This window comes from Girardinichthys multiradiatus, chromosome 22 (assembly GCF_021462225.1).
Source record: "Girardinichthys multiradiatus isolate DD_20200921_A chromosome 22, DD_fGirMul_XY1, whole genome shotgun sequence".
NCBI lineage: Eukaryota > Metazoa > Chordata > Actinopteri > Cyprinodontiformes > Goodeidae > Girardinichthys > Girardinichthys multiradiatus.
The window spans coordinates 22,239,655-22,260,544 of record NC_061814.1 but is presented as its reverse complement, the minus strand read 5'-3'; the positions used below and the strand labels follow the sequence as shown (position 1 = coordinate 22,260,544).

The window sequence follows — 20,890 nt, the reverse complement described above, 5'->3', positions numbered from 1 at the left end:
AATACGTTTTGTGTCTTGAACTACTAATTTAAGTCAAGTCTCAAGTGCTTATAGCGTGACAGTATTAGGGTATTTCTTGATGACTGTAGGTCCTTTCAGGACGGTAATGTGCCATCCCACATAGCAGACAGTTCAGGAATGTTGTGAGGAGCATAGCAAGATTTAGTTGTAGACTTAGTCTAAAATACCTCAGATTTCAATCCAATTGAGCAGCTGTGGGATCTGTTGGACAAGCAAGTCTGATTCCATAGAGACCCTCACAGCTTTTGGGAGTAAACTAACCTGCTGCTAACATCTTGGTGCTAGATACAATAGAACACCTTCAGGGATCTAGTGAAGTCCTTGGCACAAATTTCCAGTCGTTATGTTACTCATGAGACGACTGTTATGAGTACTATATATATATATATATATATATATATATATATATATATATATATATATATATATATATATATATATATATATTTATATATATATATATATATATTTATATATATTTATTTATATATATATATATATTTATATATATATACAAGTTTGCTGCTGGTCAGTGTAAATGACCTCCAGTATCCCCATGCCAACCAGGAGTAGATTCACAGTGAACTGCTGGAGGAAATTACTTCAGAGTGGCTGGTTGTTCAGGTCTGATGTTTTCTAGTGAAAGGGATCAAAGCAATCATGGTCAGCCCTCTTAAGAAAGATAGATGTATAAATGTGAGGAATCAAATCTGGTTTTAAAGCGAACACCACTGGGATACCAAGAGATGAGAGGGCAATGAGTGAATGGGAAACCAGCATGAAATAGCTCTTGTTGCCACACCATAAGAGAAGAGGACATAGCAATCTTCTGCTGTTCAGAGTTCTCAGGGAGTACATTGGTTTACAGTGCGTCTGGGTGTATGTCAGGAAAGATTCTCAGCAAAGCAAGAAAACACTTATATTGACATGAATGCTTAAAATTCAGAGAAGACACCAACAGTAAAACAGTATATGATTTACCATTATGATAAAGATAAACGTACGGTAGGCACTTCAAGTATGAGAATTTCCTACTTTCAACCTGACCTGAACATATTTTTGCTTACATATGTTGTAAAGATTTTAAAGCAATTAAATATTAACAGCCATATTTAGTTTGTTCTTTTCTTGTTTGGTATATATGTTATCTGGTATGTAAGTTATGCACAAAAAAAACAAAAACATCCATCCAATCTTTCTGACAAATGAAGCATGTTCTCTGTATTTTTTATACTGACCTTTTTTTTTTTTCTCAATATACACTGTTTGTTAGGCTTCTTTGGTTCTTTTTGTGTGAATATGCTTATTTTGAAGGGGAGCTTTGAAACATTACAACATTTTTATCATAGATCTGTCTTTTTTTATTTTTTTTTATTTTATATGTAAAAGTCTGGTGGCTATTTAAAGTTTTAGGAGATCATTTGTATTGTTTCGGAAGGGGCCCCAGTTTGACCCAGATTTAGCTGTTTTTCAGTAACATTCTACGACTCCACAAGGAGACACAAGGAGAATAGTATCTGAGAGATAGCATGAGATTCTCAAAGTATTAGAACAGTGAGTAAAAAATAACATGGCAACACTGTGTTTACACAAAAGATTTGAATAACAATACATGACACTACTTTGTTTTAACAGAGAAAAGAAAGAATTGTTCCTGCTTCTGCTAATCTGATTAAGTATATTGATTATTGCAGTTATAATATATATTTTTTGTTATTTTGATTTTGACAACCAGGTTTCAGCTAAAATGTCTAACAAACACTCAATAAATTTAGGAGAAGTGCTTATTGTTAAGAATATTATAGCAATTTTCTGTTCTGCTCTTTATAGACTAACACAGGCATAACCACCATGTTAGCTGGTTAATTAGTTTGGTGTTTTGCTCAGGCATCCAGCCTGCAGTTAGCTACTTAGTAGACATGTTGCCTGTAGACTGGCATCTATAGTTTTAAAATAATTAATTAAAGTGATGAGTGTCCCAGCTCTATATTGATACCCTGTGTTTTTACAACTAGTTCCAACAGCTATATTTGTCCTTGTTGTGAGGGAAATGTGTTTGAGCTCAACACAGTGCACAGCAACAGGTGGGGGAAGGGGAGTGCTGTGTTGTTCTCTCCAAAGAAAAGAAGCAAATAAAACTCTGCTCACTCTGGCACATTCTCTGGCATGTCATTAAAAGTGTTTGGTTTGGCTCAGAATAACTATTAATAAGTCCCAAAGGCAATTATTAACAAAGCTCTTAATTTACCTGCCTGGTGAGGTGTAGGATTATAGAACAATATATGAAGGACTGGATTGGAACACTGGGGTTCTCAAGCAGCAGACATTACAGGAACACATATACAGGAACAACACAACTTCTATAGAAGAATTTATTAACATAATAATTTAGCTTCCAGTTAAAGTATTTTACTCAAGAAACTCTTTAACTAGGTTAGTAACATTCAACCGAGATACTACATAAAAATGAAAAGAATAAGTAAAACTGATAAACTACAAAATTTAGCAACCCCTTTAAGTCCCACATGTACTTTTAAATAGCAGTAATACAACTATCAATGTATGTATGAGCACTGGCGCCATGCTACGGTCGATTGTGACGCGAACAGAGTGAGCAGATATACCCACAGCAGAGCTATTGGTGGCTACCGTTTTAGGATTAGCAGAGCTTTAGAAACAATTTAGCATGTTCATAAGGACTATGTGGACATTTTATGCAGGTTAGTAAGCGAAGAGGAAAGGAAAACATAGATAAGATTGATTAAGCTCCTATTGCAGGAGTAAAGTAACTCTATCAGTCATCAATTTTACAAAACAAATTAGTAACGTCAGGCTCAGTGGCCTGTTAGCACTCAAGCAGTTGAGCACCACAAAAAAGCAAAACACAATAGAATAAACAATATTTAAATTGTGTTATCCTTAACCAATTTTCTCTCCAGACACAACCTCTTACGTGAACCGTTCGGATTAGTAGGAGGACGTCAGATAGGGCCAGTGAGTTGCGTGGCGGCACTCTTAGTCTAGCAGCTGAGGTGAGTGTCTGCGCGAACTGGAGCACGCATCAAGTGTGCAGAGGTGCAATTTCAGTGCTGTCTTCTTCAGGCAGTGAGGAAAAGACACTTCATCTACGTAATTAGGGAAACGGCCCTTTTTTTGGGATTTTTTTCTTCAGGAGCTCAGACAGCCTGTTTTAGGCAGCTAATTTTATTTTCTGGCCAAGGTACAGAAGCAGCAGACTCTACTCCGGACAACTTTTGATCCAAGGTTTCTTCGAAGACTTGTACTCAGCCACCCCCACCCCCACCCCCCCATGCTGCTGTGCAAAGAGTTTTCTAGGTCTATGACGTCACATGTATTTCAGCCGTGACTCCTCCCTGTGAGCTGCCATGAAAATGGGTTACATGTCTTCTTGTTCTCTGTGTGTAGATCAGTCCTTGTTCCCTCCCATAGCTGAGCCCAACACTGAGTGTTTGTGTAGAAATAAGTGGGTTTTTTATGTGTATGTGTGTGAGAAAGTAAGTCACTCAGAGGTGCAAAGTTGTTAAGAGTGGAAAGAATGGTAGAAGGCCTGCAACACAGAGCAACTGAAAGCAGCAGAGAACAGGTGTACCTGGGCAGCAGCAGACTGACACAAGGTATCACCCCAGGACAGCCATTTGGACATAAGCATGTGCTTCATGCTAGTATATTCTACATGTATTATTACCTATTTGAATGTAATATTTTGCCACTTTCTTATTCTGACATGCTAGTCCAGGTTAGTTCGATATCCATACTCTGTTTATTTCCCTTAGAAGTCAGAGCTCGCAAGTGAGATTGACACCAGATACACTTGAGTGTGTTCTAGTTGTAATGATCGAAAATTAGCAAATGACATTTGCTAATTTTTCTGCTATTTGCTAGCTGCTTTGCCTAGTGAGGCTGTGGTTTGCCAATTTGTAACCCCCATTTTATACATTCATTTTCCAATTCTGTCTCTTCCTTCTTCCATTTCATACTTACAAACAAGCCATTTTTTGATACATGTTCTCAAACCAATGTGCATCTACTTCATTTTCTTGTAGTTATGCTTTTTCATAATGTTGGAGATAAACAGTTATACCAATGCTCAAATCTTAGTAATTTTATTCAATTGTATGTTATCTGAATGCACTGTATTGCACATTTTCTCCCTTTTATTTTGGTTCTGATCTATGATGTGACCAATTTGGGACCAGATTAAGACCTCTGATCAAAACAAACTGACTCCAAGTGACCTCCTGATTTATCGAAGTTATGGGACTGCATTTCTAGCAAACTATAAAAAAAAAACAACTGTAAATTGTTTGTCAAGTAGACGTATAGTTGGAATGAAACCTCCCACACTAGACAGCACTAGACAACATTTCATATCTAAAAAAGACAGGTATAAAATTACTAAATCTGCAAAGGTACAGAATGTTGAAAGTGGCAGAATGACCAGCACCCTGAAATTGGACTTGGGGTTTCTAAGGGACTATCAACTTCCCAAGTCGAAATTCCAACTTCAGGCTCTTGTTTGAAAAATTTACCATTTGCTTACCCAATGAGAAAAAGTTATCCAGAATGAAAAAACAGAATCTTCAAACCAAAAGCTTTAAATAACCCCCTGCCAGTGCAGCAGTGGTGAATAATTTTGTTTGTGTGAAAAAAAAAGATGTTTGAGTGTTTTTCAATGAGTCATTTAGAAGCAAGTTCTTACCTTTTCAGAAAAAGAAAAAAAAATAATTGTATTGTACAAACCTCAAAACAGCAAAATTGGCAAAGAATATTAATCTCCTTTGTAAAAAAACTGACCCAGTGAAAATGCTTTTTGGGTTTTTTACACATGAGTTTGAGCTTGAGTATTAGTCACAGCTGTGTATGCTTCAGGGTTTCCTGATACATAAATGGAGTATAATTCTTTTTTTCATTGTTCCCCTCTTTGCTCTGTCCAGGTGGGCAGGCAATAAGGCTTGACAGAAGATGCGACGGGGGCGGTGGCTTGTCAGATGGCTGGGGACAGGAATGGCAATCCTCTCTTTGCTTACCCACAGCTGGGGCCAGAACACCGGAGGTATGAGCAGTCTGCACTTTCAATGCATTCTCAGGTGTCTTCTTTTTCCACACTGCCCTGAGGAAACATACAGTATGTGTACAACAAATATTATTTTCCCTGTAAGATGACCTCTGGTTTTTTAAACAAAAATGATGTGTGAAACATCAGTGTTGAGCTCCTTGATCAGTTTGTGAAATCTTTATAAGTTCAGGGAAAACAAAAGTAAGTACTTCTCAGTAAAATGTGTCAGTTCCTTTTAAAAGTTGTCAGCAAAGTAAAAACAGTAACATGTAAATTCTTCTAATAATCAGCAAGACTCTGCAGTTATGAAAAAAAAAAAAACGAATGTAAGTCCGCAAGTAGTTATTTAATTTATTTTATTGTATTTGTATATTTGACAAAATTTGAAGTTGAATATACAGACCACACAGAACTCAATAATGGGTTTGAATTTATCTTTCTTCCTACACAGTTCACACTAAGAAGATCTCTTTATATATTTTAGGTTTCCATGCTGAGAGGATGGAACAGTTCCAGGCTCAGCTCAGTGAATTTGTAGCAGGTGTCAGTTAAAAGCAAACTCCAGCTGTATGAGATTGCTATTTTGTTTAAATTCAGGGGCCTTGCAAAGCAGCACACGCAGTGATATTCTCTAGTTTCTAACTGAATGACATATTGTCATTTAGCTGCTCTTCAAAACCTGTGTTCTGTTTTGTTTTATTACAATTTTCGTCTGTCCTTTCTCACTGGCACCCTTGAATGTTTTATAAGTTTAACACATTATACATTAAAGTGATACATCTGTTTGTGACTAATTCATTATAAAATATAGGTTTCTTTTTTCTTTCCAAGAACCATGCATAACATGCTAAAGAGACATTTTTGTGTCTGTTTATTATAGCTGAAAAACTTAATTATTCTGGTCAAGAGTTTATCGATTGAATCAGAATCAGCTTTATTTATACACACAAAAAAGGAATTTGGCTTTGGTTCCATTTGCTCTCAATGAGAAAATTTCTTCAGAAATATGAAGGGTATTGAAATAAAAATATTTTTGTCAATATGTACAGTGGAGAGAACAAGTACTTGACACACTGCCGATTTTGCAGGTTTTTCCACTATCAAATTATGTAGAAGTCTTAAATTTTAATCATAGATAGTCTTCAACTGTGAGTGACGGAATCTAAAACAAAAATCCATTGTGTGATTTTTAATCAATTATTTGCATTTTATTGCATGACATAAGTATCTGATACATCAGAAAATTAAAGCTTAATATTTGGTACAGAAACCTTTGTTTGCAAGTACCGATATCAGACGTTTCGTGTAGTTCTTGACGAGGTTGGGATACACTGCAGCAGGGATTTTGGACCACTCCTCCATATTGATCTTCTCCAGATCCTTTAGGTTTTGAGGCTGTCACTGAGCATCAGGGACTTTCAGCTACCTCCAAAGATTTTTGATTGGGTTCAGGTGTGGAGACTAGCTAAGCCACTCCAGGACCTTGAGATGCTTCTTACGGAGCTACTCCTTAGTTGTCCTGGTTGTGTGCTTCGGGTCGTTGTTATCCTTGAAGACCCCAGCCACAACTCATCTTTAATGCCCCTAGCACAGGGAAGGAGGTTGTTGGCTAAGATCTCCTGATACATGACCCCATCTATCCTCCCCTCAAAATGGTGTAGTTGCCCTGCCCTGTCCACTTTGCAGAAAAGCATCCCCAAAAAATGATGTTTCCACGTCTATGTGTGAGGACCATCTCGGTCCCAAGAAAGGGTGGTCCCTAGGACCTGGAAGTAATCCAAAGCAGACACAGTGTTGTTGAGGATGGTGAGGGGAGGCAGTGTGGAAGGTGTTCTCCAGAAGTCCACCATCATCTTCACTGTCTTAAGCGGGTTTAGCTCCAGGTGGTTATGACTGCACCAGTGGACCAGCCCAATCCACATCCCGTCTATATCCAGACTTGTCATTGTCCTGGATCAGAACAATAACTGTGGTGTCATCTGCAAACTTCAGGTGTTTCACAGATGGTTCTGCTGGGCTGCAGCCATTTGTGTACAGGGAGAAGCCTTGCCTGCTGCTGCCAGTCAGTCAGGAAGCTGGTGATCCACTGACAGGTGGAGGCTGGCACTATGAGCTGGTTAAGCTTCTGGTGGAAGATGACTGGTTTCATGGTGTCGAATGCCGAGCTGAAATCTACTAACAGGATCCTATGTCCCTGAGTGGGGGGGGGTGAATAGAAGTGCATTTTCAGAAAAAACAGCATATATTTTTCCACTTCACTGTTATTACTTAAACTATCACACAAAACTACAAAAACATTTTCATTTGTAGCGTGACAAATCTGAACAAGATATGTATACGTTTATAAAGGAGTATTGTTAGATTCTCATAGTTCTAATCAGTGTGAATACAGACAGTGCGAGAAAAAAAGCAGAACTAAGGAAACAGTTTTTTTTTTCTTTTCAGTTATCTTAAATAAATAAAAAATTTATTGATTTCCAGCCAGCCATTATATGCACTTAACTCCTTTATGCCAGCTCCTGTGTTCCACTCCAAGTAATTGCCTAAATAGGACATTTTGGGTGAAAGGAGATTCAGAAATGTATGCATCTGAAGAGACAAATTTGACAGATTAGTCTCATTTACAGTCAGACCAAATTAATGTTCTCTGTTTTCATGATCTTTTCTTCTTCCCCATTAATGTAACTAAATGTCATTATAGGGTGGAAATGATCATAGATGTGGCAATTCTAATAAATGTAGTTCATTGTATCCTTTGTCTGCTTTATGCTGCCACCCAAAGTATCTGTGTTGTGGAACACCTTTGCTTGTTTAAGTGCACTTTGTTTTAGTGCAATTTAATAACTTTTTTCCAGCAACAAAAAATTTGGTTAGACAATACGTAAATATTTTGTAATAAAGAACTGAATATTTAACAGAGAATCCTAATCTTTTCATGTGACTGTATGTCCATCAGTTGTTGTGTGAGTGTTTGGCTGTGCTTTAACAGAGGCTAATGAAGGATTTTATTCCATACCAAAGCATGGCAGAGGGATACACACTGTCTATATCTCCAAATCTCCCAGTCCACAAATCCAGATGTCATCCAAATCCACATACACTCACAGGTGCTTAACTCTGCTTTGCTGTATTTGGGAGTGTGCATTAGTTAATGTGGCTGTGGACACTTCTGCCATAAGCCTTTCCTTTCAGTCTTCCTCCATCTTGATCCAATCCTTCCCAGCTTTTCCCATCTGCACCTCTATTCTGACACACAATAATGTGTCTATTTTTGGGATTGTCTGATTAGGAGCCAGATGTGCAGACTGTGTCTGACAGCAGCAGTTGAGGTCTTTGGGGTGAGGACACAGTGGAGAGATGGGGGTGGGGAAAGGGTTTTTAATCTGTTCGCCACCAGGCTGTAATCAGGCCCTGAGCTTTACACAGAGGGAGGGGGGCCACTGTTGTGAAGTCAGAAACCCTAGCTGCCTGCGGTGTGCTGCCATGCCCATCCTGGAGCACAGTGTGTGAGCGTACTGATCGGTGCTCTTAAATTGTGATTGCAATATTTGCCCCGCAGTCTGTGTGGTTAACCTGTAGGATGACAAAGAAAGCAGGGCAATGAGGTGGTAGTCTTAACTGGAAAAGTGAAATCTGCCCAGGAGAACACATCAGTAAAATATACCCTCTGTCCTCCATTATCAGCCACCAATAATTTACAACACATCAATTTCTCGTTTCCACATTGGTCTCTGACATTCTTTTTATTTTTGCAGCTGCAGAGCTAATATCAATTCAACAATTATCTGGAAGAAGATATGGCTGGAGTCAGAAGGAATGACCTTTACATGGTCCTTTACTCCATGTAAAGGACCTGATTAAAAACACGAGTGGCCTAGCCTGTCTACACAGCATCATTATAATATTCCTCCCATTAAAAATTTGAAGTATTGAGAAAGGATGTTTCAGTTTTAAGAGCTAGAATACATACATAATTCAAAGGAACTTAAACTTTGCTTAGCATTAGATGGCCTTTAGCATTAGCTGCATTGTGAAGGCTTCAAACAAGCTGAATAATGTGTACATCTTATGTTCCCTTCCAAAGTCCATCACCCCAGCTGCGTGTGACAGTATGCACACAGAATGCCTTTATGTTACAGTAATGCAACAGTGCACCTGCTAAGGATAAAAAATAATAAAATCTGTCAAAACTTCAGATGACGCGAGGCAAAAGCAAGGTTTAAATGGTATAGTTAAAACTATACCGTTTAAACCTAACAAAAAACACAACCATGATAAAACTCCTGCTTCTTGTCAGTTCAAGCAAAACTAGACCAGAGTTGATTGCTTAGATCTGACTTCAGGGTAATATTTTGTGAAATGCATCGTTGTTTAATCAAAACTGCAGCAATCCTGGAGCTTAAATATAAATTTATGAAATTGGCCTCAAAGCACTGTGTTGGACCATTTGTTTCCTGAATATTGGACCATTTGTACGCTGCTGGACGCCACTATGTTGTTCAGCGTCATCGGCCATTTTGTACCCCAGGATAGTCTGCTACTACAAATCCCAGCGGGCACCGCGGCTGATAGGACGGGGGCGTCGCAGCTCTGATGTCACAGTGGGCTATATAATATACTCTGAGACCTTTCAGCTTTGCTTCCAAGTTGGATACCGGACCAGCATCTGGGGCACAGCACTCTGGAGAAGAAATCCCACATGGACTTTCATTCATTCTCACCCGTGGCCAACGAGAAGAAAAATTCATGGAAGACGTTTCTGGAATAGGAAGGCCAGAAATTTCACTTTACCGAGTTGAACACGTACCAGAAGAGAAAAACCCCATGGAGGGTTCAAGAAGACGGAATCGCCATCCTTGTTTTTGTTCCAGTCGACTGTTGACGGTCCATCATATCGTTCCTTTTCGCCAAGGAGGCCCGAGGACGAAACTGACCGCTCTCCTGAGTTATCCAGGGACGCGTGGAAACTTTTCCCCATCCTTCTCTCCCTCTGGTCAGAGGAGACAACACCAAGTAATTCCGTGTTACTTTCTTTTTCTTTTTTAGAAATAGCTTGGGCAGGATAGAGTAGGATTTTAGGGCGATTTAGAATCGCTACTTATAGTCCAATGTGTTCTAAATTGTATGTGCATGCCACGTTTTATTGAAACTTTGATTGCTGTTGGACATCTGAAAGCCGCTGTGCTTTTCAAACTGTATGTGTTTTGCTGTGTTGTTTTTACACCTTTGTCTGCATCCTGCGTCTTGCTTTTTGCTGGTTTGACGCCAAAAGTTTTATTGTTCTTTGTTCGCTGAGCTTCCAACTTTGGGAGAAGTTTTATGACCCTGTGGGGTGTGTTACACTGAGCTACATTTCGGTGGGGCCGCTCCCAAAGATCTGCTCAGCACCATATTATCACTTGTTTGCCATAACTGTGGGTTTATTTTCAATGTTGTTTTGTTTTATTCTGTTTAGTTAGATATTTTACCCTTTTATGTAGAACTTTGATTTAGGTGAAGATTTTTGAATCGGAAGAACTTGGTGTATTATGGCTGTTGATTTAATAAATATTCACGTAGATAAAGAGAGAGTGTTTGTGATTATTTTGAGCAAGAGTGATTTGTCAGTCAAAATAAGGTCGAAGATCCTCCACCTGCGGTGAAACGGTTGATTAAACAGTAACTTCTAGTAATAGTTATCAATTATTACTGAGAATTTAACATTGTAATTATCAAGGGCTTTGAGCCACAAATTAGAACACCAGAGGACATCTCTGATTTCAATTAATAAATAAGGTTTTTTGGTTAAGGAATTAATTTTTCTCAAATTATGATTTTAAATTATAATTCTTGATAGATATTAATTAAACAATAATCATAATTCTAACAACTGCCTGCTGGTATTTAACTTTCTATACAAACCATAGCAATGTTTTCTAGCTGGCCGAAAATAAGTTCATTGTTGCTTTATTGAACATGATTAATTAAGAAGTTATTTTTGGAATTACCGTATTTTTCGCACTATAAGGCGCACCGGATTATAAGGCGCACCTTCAATGAATGGCCTATTTTAGAACTTTTTTCATATATAGGGCGCACCGGATTATAAGGCGCATAGAATAGAAGCTACTGCAGTCAAACGTTTGACTGGGGTTGCGTTATGCATCCACTAGATGGAGCTAAAGAGAATGTCAACAAAACAGTCAGATAAGTCAGTCAAACTTTATTAATACACTACAAACCAGCGTTCTGATAACTCCATTCACTCTCATGGTAAGGTCTCCTCTACATAGAATTCTATTGAATAGAGCCAACCGCACGTTAGGAATGCATTGGAGTCTATGAAGTTGAAGTTGAAATCAAACGTTAGTTAAAACGTGAAAGGGAACTTTTCCCTGATTCAGTAAACACGTAAGAGAAACAGTTTGATGCACTAAATCAAACGTTAGTACTGTTAACCTTTCCTGTTTCTGTCCCCTGACCGTAGTCTGATGACACAGGGGAGACGCTTTCTCCAGGGCCGAAGTTACTAGTTTCCTCGGGGTTAACTCCCTCACTCATACGTTGCTGAGTTGAGTATGAAGAAACAGCATCAAAATACTGAGTTGTTGACGAGATTCAGGGTTCTTTTTAATGACTTTGCAGCACGTAAAAACACAGGGCTTACAGACTCATATACCGCTGCTCCGGTCGCCGTCTCTACCCACCCCACACACACAATAATACCGACGTCACTCCTTCACTCTTGATTCTCAGCTACGGCAGCACACAGTGCCACCTCTGTCCGGAGGAGTAATGTCAACATCTTCCATACACACACACGAAACATACACCCCACACACTGAGCTTCTAATCACATATAGTTCAGGCAATTCCTGCAACAGTACATTCAAACGTTATACACACACAAGTGGTGTTGGACTAGGAGTAAGCACAGTACAGGTGTTTACCGCTATTACTTCGGCGACACCCCTGACTACGGTAGCCGTAATGCTGCAAGCGGTGCGGCTTTGTAGTTTACCAGTCGTACTGAAACATTTTGACAGAGCGCCGTGTACAACCAGTATGGATCAACCAATTAACCAATTGATCCATATATAAGGCGCTCCGGATTACAAGGCGCACTGTCATTTTTTGAAAAAATTAAAGGTTTTTAAGTGCGCCTTATAGTGCGGAAAATACGGTAATGTAACTATTGACTAATGTTTCTTTAAACAACACAATGCAAATTAAATACTTATATAAATGGATGATCTTTGGCATATGTTGAGAGATACACAGTTGAAACCAGACATTTGAAAACATTGTACAAAGAGATGACAGGAAATGTCTGATATTACACATTAGTTCTTTCCTACTTTCTTCAAAATCAGAACTTTACATACACTAAGATTACAATACCTTTAAACAATTTGGCAAAGACCAAATGATGATGTAATGGCTTTGTAACCATTAGATAGATTCATTCATAACAGTTAATTTGGAGACCCATCTATGGATGTATTTTAAGGCAACACCTTATGCACACTGCTTCCTTGTGAGACATGCGAAAATACAAAGAAATGGCCAATATATCAGGAAGAGAATAGTGGACTTCTACAAATCTGGTTCATCCTTTGGTACACTTTCCACATGCCTGAATGTGCCACATTCGTCTGTTCAGATAAATATAGGCAAGTGTAAACATGTTGGCAATGTCCAGCCTTTATACTCTTCAGGAAAGTGATGGATTATGTTTAGCAGAGATCAGTGTATCAACCCCAGAACAAAAGCAAAAGACCTTGTGAAGATGTTGGCTGAAGCCACAGTAAAACGAGACTGTACCAACATGGTCTTAAAGACCGCTCAGCAAGGAAAACACCATTAGTCCAAAACGTAGAAAACCAAATTACAGCTCAGAATCCTATCAGGGACATCCTCTCAGTCTTAATTTCTGAAGACATGTCCTGTGGTCTGATGGGAGTAAAGGGAGAAGTGATTGGTCATAATGAACCCTCCCTACATGTGAAGAACAATGGGGGCAAGCTTGAAAGCCTGAGAATACCATTGCAACTGTGAACTATGAAACTGGCGGCATCATGTGGGGTGTTTTGCTTGAGGAGGGACTGGGACGCTTCACAAAATAGATGAGGATATATTGTTATGTGGAAATATTGAAGCAGCATCTCAAGACATCAGCAAGGATGTTAAAGGTTGATCACAAATTATCTTCCAAATAGACAATAACCATGGTCTCATCTCAAACTTGTAGGAAGAGCTGAAAAGATGTGAGCAAGCACGGTAGCCTAAAATCCTGACCCAGTTAGACCAGTGCTGTCAAGATGAATGGGTCAAAATTCCAGCAAACTCTTTGTGGAAGGATACCCAAATATTCGACCAAGTGATACCGTTTAATAGGCAGTTATATCAAATATAAAGAAAATTTATGTATGTATACATATTCAGAAAATAGAAATAATGTTAATAATCCTAACTGACCTAACACAGCACAAGTGTAGTCTGATTTAATGTCAAAAGTAAGGACAAAAAGGTTGCGTGTCTTTTTATGCAGTGTATGCAAATGTCAGGTTCAAGATCAGTCTTCATTCCTTATATTTGACCGTGTAACTTACGTTTTACAAATTATTAAAAAGGAACCTGGAGAAATGCAACATGAGAGTATCAGAGTTTATAACCCTACCTAAGTAGGTCATAACACGCTGTAAGAAATCATATGATTATCGAAGCATTTTTTCTGCTGCGAATAAATTCCCACTAATAGTAAAATCATACAAGTTTTATAATAGTTGCCCTGATTTTCTAACTTCTCTGATTTGTTTGATTGAGCTTAATAAGGTGGAAACACGTAACTACATCTAATTAATAACATTACACTTGAGTCTTTGGGTATTTGCCAATGTTGGAGTTAAGTGTGAAACTTAGTGCTTCAAACTGGAGTCAAGAAGCAAATTGTGTTCATTGTAAATGTAGAGTGACTCTTTATAACACAAGAGCATTGAATGCTTAATTTACTTGTGGTGTGAAGGAATGTCTTCCCATTTAACTTGATCAAAGTATTGTAAGCATATTTTAAACTATAATTGCTCTTTGCACTTAACTTTCACTACTGCAAAGAAGAGAATATGACAAGTTGAATCTATGTCCAAATAATGCAAATTAGGTATACCCTTCTACTACAGCACTTTGCATGTCACAGTAAAAACACTCACGGCTTTTGCTTGATAGGCTTTGTTAATCCCTCATCATTGCACATGGGTGTGTATGATAATCGAGTGAGTGTTAACAGCTAGTACCATTATTTTGACAAAGAACAGCAATTAATAAATTGTCTAATATTCTATATGATCTGAAAGGCAATGCACAGCATCTAGAGTATCTTTCATTTCCCCTGCCTCCTTTAACTTAGGCTCCTAACTAACATTGCTGAATGCCCAAGCAATTTATTCTAGCAGTTTGTGCCTCTAGACTGCAGTCCAAAACCAGAAGGTACTGAACTTACCACATAACAATCTTCTGTACCACTCAAAAGGGAAACACCATGAATCTGCCTGGTACATTAAAATGGTGTCATTGTTTGATCTCTACCTGTTCTATACTGCTGGCCCTCAAGGGATCAGTCATAATTCTAACCTTGAAGCTTTTTTGAAGTTTTTTGTGGTTTTGGGTCAAACCACAGGTTAGTAGGTGGGGACACATTACCATCATGTGGACCACCGCTGCAGTTGCTAAAAAGAGAGGAACTGTCTTATAACAATTTGTTGTTGCCAGAGCAACTTTCTCTTGACTGTTCGAAACATTTTGTTTTCATCCAAGGCATATTTTACATATTTAATAAATTAGACCAAGCATTCCAATGAGGGTCATTTGTCAGATTAAAAATAACCTTTTCAAAATAATAACCTTTATAGTAAAACCATGACTTGTGCTTTTACCTTATAGTCAACTTTCCTATAATATGCTTGCATACAACATCCCAGCTTCATTAGTAATGAGATTTTGTGGTTATCCCCCTTTGTCGAGGTAGTCTGACTGGCCGCTGGACAACTGCTAAGTCAGAGTTGTCTTCTACATGATTAATAAACCACAACATGACCAAATCACATTTCTGTAAAATATATATATATATATATATATATATATATATATATATTTTTTTTTATTGGTCTTATGTAATAGTCAGACTTTTTCAATAATTATCAAAATAACAGTAATGTATCACTCTGTGAGTAATAGATTTATATAAGGGTTTCTGTTTTTGAATTGAAATACTAAAAGTAATTAAGTCGGCAATGATCTAAAGTTCTGAGATGTACCAATGTTTCTGATTTTGTCAGTTTAAAAACCTCAACTTTAAAATGATATAGAATATAGAATAAAAAGTTAATCGCAAGATTTTTACAGAACTGATCAGCTACACCTAAACACACAAGATGAATGTAATTTCACAGACTGCAAATGATTAACTATATTTGACCTTCTGTAGCCTTAGCTGAACTCAACCCTTTGTCTCCTTCTGGAGTCATTGTAAAGTAAATGCATAAATGAATAATCATATGCTCTAACATAGGATGACATTACCTCTCTCTGCTGCCTTATTGTAAATTGGAATTATAAGTGCCCCTTAGGCCTCATGTGGTTTCCTGATTCTTCAGTCACTCACAGCTTGGGTACCTCAGACATTTCACTCAAGTTGCTTCTGGTTCTTCTTAAAATGTTCAAGTTTGTGATTATGTCCGTAAGTCAAAAGAATTGGCCAAATTTTAAGATATTTCTGAACTCACGCTTGACAGGCATCTACTGGTGGACTAGGTGTACTTATTTAAAGTGCTGCTGTAAATCAGACCACATTAAGTTATAGTTGACTGCTCCTATGTTGAACTGTTAAACAGTTCAGAACATAGGGTAACAAAAATCTTCAGGAAATGTTGTTTAGTGTCATTATAAAATTGATTAGGGCCTTCTTGTTTGTCATTTTTTCCTCCAGATTAATCTCAGGGAAGGTGGTAATCACTTCATAATTGAAGTTTAAATGCTTCGAGGCAGCATTACTTTGCTAATTTGTGAAATGATCCCTTTAAATTGGTACAATTTACCCCGAGGTCAAAATTTGAATATTTTAATTGTTTTTGGATGTGATCTCTGCTGTGTGCAATGTTATGATTAATCATTTGAATGTTGCTTATTTGATTTATTATACGTGTTCTGTCATTGCACCAATGCCTTAAAAACTGGAACTTACTGGAATTTACAGGACAAGAAAAAAACTAGTTTATCTTTTCATAATAATTATTAAAATGCTGCTATGTTTGGGACTGAAAGAGGGATATTGGAGTCTCATATAAGCTTGTAAAACCTGCTAAAGTGAAAATATATACAGATTAATAACAAATGCAACCTATGATGTATACCAGGGGTAAATCATATTTTTATTTGATTCAGAATTCAGTCTCAATTAGTATCAATTGATTACGTTTGAAATATCTTGGCCTCATTCCTCCAAAACGTATGTCTACGTACTAAACAATATATACACTCAATACTTGGTCAGGGCTCCTTTTGCAAGAGTTACTGCATCAGTGTGATTGAGGTTATCAGCCTGTGACAAAGCTGAGTTGTATGGTAAGCCCTGGTGTCTTTATAAGCGGAATTCGGAATTCGTATTTCTGTATTACTTTAATTTCCAAATCAAGACGCGTCTTGTGTTGTCTGTTGTTCAGGTGCCTCATAATACAAGGAATACGACAGTTTTGTGTCATATGTTTTGGATGTGTGTGGTGGCTCTTGAAGCACTGACTCTGGTTGTCGTAATGGGTTTTTCTTAGACTCTGAGATACACAACCATGAGAGCAAAAACATCGTTTTAACAGTTTATTCACAAACACGGATAAAGATCGGATTGGAACCAGGGCTGGAGCTAGTGGACAAACGCAGGGTGTCTCTGAAGGAGAAAGACAGAAGCTGGTAAACACTCTGGGTGGAAATGGAGAAACTGTGAATGTGTTCTTTTAGATGCTGACTTACAGGGGTTGGGTTCTTGGCAAGACCTGGGAAAAATAAGTCCTTCTCCACGGTGGCTTGAGGCCGACAGGCTGTGAACAGTTTTCGGAAGATGTGCTTTGTTTCTTCTCTTCCATGAAACTCCACTATGGTTGGAGAGTTTTAACGTTGGAGGGTGGACAGGCAGGTTGACAGGTGGTTCTCAGGTGACTCCTGAGAAGCTGGGCTTGGAATTGGAAGCAGAGAGGAGGTTCAGGGCTGAGGTGTCGAGGCTGGAGTTCCCAAACTCCTCTGAACATGACACGAATGAAAACGGAGACCAGAAAGGTTCCACGACTTCCTTTAGCGAAGGGTGATCACACCAAGTGAGAAAACAAACTGACGCCTCCCTCTGGGTTTCCACTCCATAAGTAGCCCGGCTGATTGCTCTCAGATGAGCAACACCTGTGCAGCAGCACCTGCCAGTCACACCCTGCACAGAGAGAACACAGCACACAAACACAGCCTGCATGCAGCCTGAACACAAACCACCATGGATATGACACCAGTCAGTTTTTACTTCCATTAAACTTCCAAATAATCTGCTTGGATACAGCAGCTTGTGACCAGCCAACTTGTTTAGCAATGACCTTTTATGACTTTTCATTCTTGCTGAACAGCTTTTACCAATTGATTGAAACAAATGACCTTTTCAATGATATTGAAATTGTTTATAATGAACCAGTAAAATGATAAAGTGCACTCTGCTTAACTATATTGATTTGAGGATTACTTTTTGCTTGATAAAGGTGAACATATTCCCATTGGTAGGTGAAATTAACAAATTTATTTTATCAGTAAAGTCTGGAGTACTATTTGCAAACATGTGCAATAGCATTAGTGACGGTAAAGTACTGTTTCAGTTACAAAAAAGCCCAAACTTACTTTAGATAAATATACAACAACTCTTTTTAGTGCAATAAAGCAACTGAATCCAGCAAAACATGATCTTCATCCAAAAAGGCTGGTAGAAATTGTTATTCAGTATGGATAATTATTCAAAATATTTCTGACCTGCTGAACTCTCCTTGAACAGTATTGTTTGCTCGTAGCATTTTTGAGTATTTGAAGTAGTCATAGGTGTTCATGATAGCAGAAAAACACTTGAAGCTGCCTTTTTATCATGCAACCATATAGCCAAATGCTTGGTTGGCTGAGAGATGCACTGATTACTAATGAATCTGCTTGCTGTTCAAGATATAGGCCTGACTAATTGGTAACCTGTTCAAAATCTACAGACCTTAGTAAGTGAGGGCACAGTGCTGCAGCCGTTCTGCTGCATGGGCCCACTATTCTGATTTATATTATTTCCAAATGCTTACACTAAAGCATTTCTCTGCCTCAATATAAATGTCATGTACATTCTGTTATGAATATGTTTCCGTTTGGAACTACCTGGATGTGTTAATGAATTTCTGCATGGCTATGAATACATCACTTGCATTTTTATGAATTTCATTAGACTCGTAAGATATAAAGTGAAATGGTTTACAGGTCCTTCTCAAAATATTAGCATATTGTGATAAAGTTCATTATTTTCCATAATGTCATGATGAAAATTTAACATTAATATATTTTAGATTCATTGCACACTAACTGAAATATTTCAGGTCTTTTATTGTCTTAATACGGATGATTTTGGCATACAGCTCATGAAAACCCAAAATTCCTATCTCACAAAATTAGCATATTTCATCTGAAAAAAGAAAAAGAAAAGTGTTTTTAATACAAAAAACGTCAACCTTCAAATAATCATGTACAGTTATGCACTCAATACTTGGTCGGGAATCCTTTTGCAGAAATGATTGCTTCCATGCGGCGTGGCATGGAGGCAATCAGCCTGTGGCACTGCTGAGGTCTTATGGAGGCCCAGGATGCTTCGATAGCGGCCTTTAGCTCATCCAGAGTGTTGGGTCTTTAGTCTCTCAACGTTCTCTTCAAAATATCCCACAGATTCTCTATGGGGTTCAGGTCAGGAGAGTTGGCAGGCCAATTGAGCACAGTGATACCATGGTCAGTAAACCATTTACCAGTGGTTTTGGCACTGTGAGCAGGTGCCAGGTCGTGCTGAAAAATGAAATCTTCATCTCCATAAAGCTTTTCAGCAGATGGAAGCATGAAGTGCTCCAAAATCTCCTGATAGCTAGCTGCATTGACCCTGCCCTTGATAAAACACAGTGGACCAACACCAGCAGCTGACACGGCACCCCAGACCATCACTGACTGTGGGCACTTGACACTGGACTTCTGGCATTTTGGCATTTCCTTCTCCCCAGTCTTCCTCCAGACTCTGGCACCTTGATTTCCGAATGACATGCAGAATTTGCTTTCATCCGAAAAAAGTACTTTGGACCACTGAGCAACAGTCCAGTGCTGCTTCTCTGTAGCCAAGGTCAGGCGCTTCTGCCGCTGTTTCTGGTTCAAAAGTGGCTTGACCTGGGGAATGCGGCACCTGTAGCCCATTTCCTGCACACGCCTGTGCACAGTGGCTCTGGATGTTTGTACTCCAGACTCAGTCCACTGCTTCCGCAGGTCCCCCAAGGTCTGGAATCGGCCGTTCTCCACAATCTTCCTCAGGGTCCGGTCACCTCTTCTTGTTGTGCAGCGTTTTCTGCCACACTTTTTCCTTCCCACAGACTTCCCACTGAGGTGCATTGATACAGCACTCTGGGAACAGCCTATTCGTTCAGAAATTTCTTTCTGTGTCTTACCCTCTTGCTTGAGGGTGTCAATAGTGGCCTTCTGGACAGCAGTCAGGTCGGCAGTCTAACCCATGATTGGGGTTTTGAGTGATGAACCAGGCTGGGAGTTTTAAAGGCCTCAGGAATCTTTTGCAGGTGTTTAGATTTAACTCGTTGATTCAGATGATTAGGTTCATAGCTCGTTTAGAGACCCATTTAATGATATGCTAATTTTGTGAGATAGGAATTTTGGGTTTTCATGAGCTGTATGCCAAAATCATCCGTATTAAGACAATAAAAGACCTGAAATATTTCAGTTAGTGTGCAATGAATCTAAAATATATGAATGCTAAATTTTCATCATGACATTATGGAAAATAATGAACTTTATCACAATATGCTAATATTTTGAGAAGGACCTGTATATATTAATGTTTAACAAGCCCGAGCACTGGTGCAGTTTGCAGGAAGAATTGTTCTGAAATTCTTCAAGATGGACTGATCTCCACCCCAGAGAGCATGCTATGCACACCTGCTCTCCCTTCGATACAAGGCAACCAGCTTCCACTGCTGTTTCATCATCTCTCATTAAGACATATACAGAGAAGCTTGATTGATGTGAACTTGAATGCGTTGTAAGGCCTGAACTAGTAGTCCCATTGTGCTTCACACAAGTTCGATACTTCTCACCTTCTGGCACCACTGACTGTAAATACCCAGCACAAGAGTATTTGTGCAGCACCACCGGGATAAAGAGCACATTTACGTAGGTTGGTCCTTAGCACTATGTGGCTGCCTTAAAATGTGCTGGGGCTTGAAAGGTGCAAGTGAGGCTAGATGAGGTCAAGTTTTCTCCTGTTGCCGCAGTACTGAATGAGTCATGAGACCGCTGGTGCTTCATTTGCAGTTCAGAGAAACCTTAAAGTTAAAAACTAACATTCAGCCTATAATAAGAATATGGTCAACATAAAAACTAAAGTTTGTCACAAGTACTGTCAACATTGAAACCTGAATTTCCAGCCTTTTCACATTATTATTTGTATTTCCCAAAGACTATATAGACTGAAGATTTAGTGGAAGGTTTGTACACATTTAT

The 20,890-nt window shown here is 38.6% G+C and overlaps 1 protein-coding gene across 10 annotated transcripts in view; it reads left to right on the top strand.

The window, feature by feature from the left end:
- The window catches only part of LOC124858990 (protocadherin-15-like), a 326,056-nt gene that overhangs the window by 93,316 nt on the left and 211,850 nt on the right, over positions 1-20,890 (top strand). For all 10 annotated transcript variants that reach the window (XR_007035988.1, XR_007035987.1, XR_007035991.1 and 7 more), the window contains exon 2: positions 4,977-5,095. Coding sequence is in view for 4 of the 10 variants with exons in the window: in XM_047351368.1 (XP_047207324.1) it covers positions 5,005-5,095 (91 nt within the window). In the remaining 6 variants the exon portion in view is untranslated. The remainder of the gene's footprint in view (positions 1-4,976; positions 5,096-20,890) is intronic.